We start from the raw sequence: 4535 nt of genomic DNA on the forward strand, positions 1-4535 counted from the left end.
GTGAATACTGGGGTTCTGCTTGCTGATAGAGGGAATTGCCTTCCTTGTGGTTGAAACGCGGAGTGGTGGAGATGATGTTCAGCAGCTTATGCCCCTCCCATTCAGTAGACTACTCGTGGCTGTGGGCTCGTTTTCTCCCAGGTCAGTATTTTTCTTTTTGCGAATTTCGCCAAGGTTGCTGTGTATATGAATGAATAGTGCCAAGAGAATGTCATCAGGGTTGAGTTTTAAGCTTCCAGTGTGTCCTAATAACACCATCAAGATTGAATTTTAAGCTTCCAGTGACCAACTGAAAATCGTGACCACAAGGGAACATCGGTAATGATGGTGGCGCAGGGTACGGGAACAATAATGTGGGTGCACGGTGGAGATTCCAAGTTGAGTTCGGCTAGGCACCTGCGATCTGCATGCACATGCATGGGCCATACGGATGTACCACCATAGTTTGATTTTGCCTCAGGAGACCATGTTTCTGCTGTGATTTTTACCTGAGTTCAGAACTGGAATGTGAAATGCCACCTATAAACAAATTCTGTCATCCCTCAGAAGAAGTTTGTTAATTGATATTTTTACCAGGCCAATCAAGCGTTTAACATGCAGCAAATCTCTTCATGCAACTTCAGGATAGGACGCGACATGGTATTTCTTTTCTAAGTGCTAGCATAATTATCCCTGCTTGGTACAGAGAAATGCAATCACGCTCAAGCACTGAACATTTCGCGGTGGACATGACCCCAAAAACTTTCTTCCTCTCTTTTATTCGAGCCACAGTTCAGAAACCTTTTTTTTAGTAATTACTCTATGTTTTCATTCGCTTAAAAGATCATTTAGATCTCTATGCTCTCTGCTACTACAAACTGAGGAGCAGCTCGACGGCATCACGCAGCTCGGTCGGCTAGGCCGCCGCGACGCTGGGGGAGAAGGACATCGGCGCGGAGCACGGGGAGGCCGAGTAGCTGCTGGCTCTGAGGGCTTCTGATCCACATTTTTCTGCGTGGTCGTCCATGAGCATCTGGTGGCATCGGCACTCGGAGCTGCAGAAGGCTTTCTCCCCCCTAGAGTTGCAGGTCAAGAGAAGAAGAGAGGTAATCGAGTGGTTAGTGTACTGTTCCTTGTCACTAAACTCTGAAAGTATTATAGACTGAATTCACCAGGAGCCATGCTTTGCTTGCCATTTAAAAAGATGTTTATGCGAGGTGCTATGCTGAGATGAGTGATACTACTTATTAAGGTGAAATGTTTTAAGATAAAATTCTGCACCTATCACAACTTATCTGTCTTCTGCTTTCTTAAAGGATAGCTGAACTAGGCTGTGCTCCAGGAATACATAATCATGGCATCCTTCAACCGAAGGGCTAATGAATGGCTACAGGGCCAAAGAGTGGTTATTGCTACTTTGAACTCATAATTTCAGCTGTAGACCTACCCCTAATTGTTCTCTGAGAAAGGAAGGTGAAAAATATTCCCACCTAAATAAAACAAGAAATTAAGATGTGATGTACATCAAGCTTTGCTTGGTCCAACAGACATGAAGGCTCACTGTCCACACAACCAAAATTAAAACAAGGAAAGGAGATTCCTAAAGGATGGTAGCTAGCTAAAATTCTCACAAACTTCTTAGGAAAAAAATTGGGAGGAATGTATTCCATTCAAATTGATATGAACATGTGAGATTCCTGAAGGATCATATGCATCTTGTAGCTTATTTGTTTCAGTATGGCATCAGTTATTAACTCCTTGCGATATGAAGTACTACTACTCGTCAGTTGTTGGTTGGTTAACCACTCACCTATACATGTAGATGTCGAGCCCATCAAGCCTCTTGTTGCAGAGGCAGCAGCGGCTCAAGAAGTCGTCCGCCCTCGCCGGCGCCTCCTCAGCGGCCTCCACGAACCAGCTGTCCCCGCCGTCGCCGAACCCGAAGTAGACGCGCTTGCGCATGCTGCCGCCCTCGCCGGCGCCGGCGGCCACGTGCGTGATGACGCACGTGTAGCTCTCGGAGAGCTCGTCCTCCTCGCGCGCGCGGCGGCGTGCGGCAGCGCCGATCGCTATCGGCTGGGCGGTGAGGCACGCGCGGCTCATGGCCGCGACGATGCCGAGCCCGACAACGCCCTCGGCGTCGAAGCTCCGCCTCGGCGGCTTGGGCTCGGACGAGCTGACCCGGAGGAAGATGGAGAGCAGGTTGCCGAAGGACGACGAGGCCTTCTGCTCGGCTGCCGGCTCTAGAGACCTCGTCATCATTTTCTCGCGGGAATAGTGGGAGAGAGAGAGAGGTGTGGGCTTCAGTTTTGTACTGCTCTCCACACTCCCACCCCTCTTCTCTTCCCTCCTAACCACCTGTCTCGCCGATGAAGAATACTAATGGAGGAGGGAAGGGAGGGAGGGAGGAGATGGTGCTGGTGGTGGAAGGTGTTTTAAAGGGATAAATGGTTTGTTGTACTATATTTTTTCCTAATAATTAGTGGGGGTTGAACATGTAAAAAACCACTTTATTTCTCATAATTGTAGAATATTTCATGATATCTCTACTCTTATAAAAAAACAGAGTTGATGATGATAGTGTGCCTGCCATCCTGCAATATAGGTGATCTGATTTATATCCGACGGATAGGAAGGAAACTATTATAATTTTGTAAAAAGATACCCATACCCCTCTCTACAGAATAAGGTTTTCCCTCGTTCATCCTTTTCTCCTATAAGATAAACTACTCATACAAATGCATCTTGATTGTAGAATATTCTATGATATAACAATATTAATTTCCCAATGAGAACCAATAACTTGTCCTTTTTCATCTGCATATGAGAATTAAATACAACCACATAGACAAAAAAAAATCAAGCCTGGGCATGAGAATCAAGTGCTTGTCCTCTTGTGAAGCCGAGCACTTTAGCTTCCACACTATGTTTTCTTTTTTTAGTAGAATTAATTGTCTCTGGATGCATGAGTAGGAAAGTTTCATGTGTACCCGTAGCTTGTTTATTCAGCTTTTTGCCATTTTTAGCCGGCTGTCCATGTTGAGCAAACCTTGCAAACCTGCTTTCCGGCGGTTCCACCCGGGCTCTTGTCCGGCTGCCCGTTTACGGAATGCAATTAGTTCTTCAGCTACCCTTCGCCTGCCCCCAGCTCTCACATGCCTTTGTTTTCATTTATTCCGCCGTTGCGCAAGGAGGCTCGTGAACTTTCTGAAAGCACCTGGCGGATTTGGGGAAAGATATCCTCGCGCGATTGATCGATCCAATGCGGACGGGTCTCTCTCTCTCTCTCTTTTCGCGCGTCGCGATCGTCGTGGGAGGAATAGAGGGGCGAGGTTTATTGCGGTGGCTAATCATCATGCGGAGGCAATTAGTAGTAGTTGTTAAGTGGTGCTACTTGGTTATTGTTAATGTTTATAATAGGAACCCAATGCTTAGAGTTGTCATCATCATGAGAGATATGCCAGTAATAAGCACTTTAAGGCCAAAAAGGCAACGCGTACCCTACGGTTCGTCGTCCGCGATCGGCGTGAATTTGGTTGAAATACACGCTAGACTGAGAAATTGCAGCGATTATTAGAAATTTCAACTTGGTCTGTTTGAAAGGCAGGAATTCAGTGAAATTGTTGTGTTTGCCAAATCACCCTTGTTTAGGACTAGGTTAATGTCAATCTTGAAATTTCTTGGGGTATAGGAAACATTACTGCATAATTATGGTCATGCCCTAGAACAATGTAGTATTGTCTTCTCAAATTTAATTGTGAAAACAGGAGGTACGATTGCTTGTTTTACTTTGCAGGAGAAATATGATTGCTTCTTGATACAGTGCCACTGCCCTTTAACGATCTCAGGCAGCAATAGCATCCGTCGTTGTCTGCTCCTTCTCATGGCCGGCACACCTAACAAAATAATTTATAGCCCCCATCATGCATGACCAATACACTTGAGATTTATGGTCCAGAGAGCTTTCCTGTGATCTGGGTTCACTGTGAGCCAACCATGAAGGACATCCCTTTCCCTGTTGACCAGACAAGGTACACGACGTTGACATCCATGCATATGTGGTTGCCTGCCTATGGAGAGGCAAACATGGCAGCTTAACCAGAAATCATTAACATATAGTGCTAAACTTGGGTTGGTTGGTGCAGCTACCTTAATATTTAGAAGAAGAAAAATGTAGAAATGCATTCTGAAATGAAATTCGTCATATGTAAGGCACTAGTTCTGAGTTCTGTTTTATTTTACAAGTTTTTTTGTTTGTGTGTTTCATTGGTGCTCAAACCAGACTTGATGAGTTACTGGATGCAACTTTTTCTGAAATAAAATGAGTCATGGAAAGATTAAGAAATATTATAAAAGAGAACAAGCAGGACGTTCGGACATGGGAAATAATTATCCTCAACTTGTCAAAATCACACTTGATTATAGCCGATGTGGCAAGCATTAAGCGTTATCACATGGTAAACAAAGGAAGTGGAGGGCAACCTTTCCATGGGTGGTTGAGTTGTGACTTCTCTTTTGATGGGTGGTAGATTTGTGCCTTCCGAGGGCACGACTCT

General features: G+C 45.2%; 1 protein-coding gene across 1 annotated transcript; it reads right to left on the reverse strand.

Annotated features, from left to right (window-relative positions):
- Positions 1–729: 729 nt before the first annotated feature.
- Positions 730–2402, reverse strand: LOC125517279 (FCS-Like Zinc finger 12-like). The gene is made up of 2 exons (XM_048682461.1): positions 1790–2402; positions 730–1055 (listed from the first exon to the last, which is right to left on the reverse strand). The coding sequence occupies exons 1-2, from the start codon at positions 2239–2241 to the stop codon at positions 896–898; spliced, it is 612 nt and encodes a 203-aa protein (XP_048538418.1). The 5' UTR covers positions 2242–2402; the 3' UTR covers positions 730–895.
- Positions 2403–4535: the final 2133 nt, after the last annotated feature.

The sequence above is a fragment of the Triticum urartu genome, chromosome 6, assembly GCF_003073215.2.
Source record: "Triticum urartu cultivar G1812 chromosome 6, Tu2.1, whole genome shotgun sequence".
NCBI classification, from domain to species: domain Eukaryota; kingdom Viridiplantae; phylum Streptophyta; class Magnoliopsida; order Poales; family Poaceae; genus Triticum; species Triticum urartu.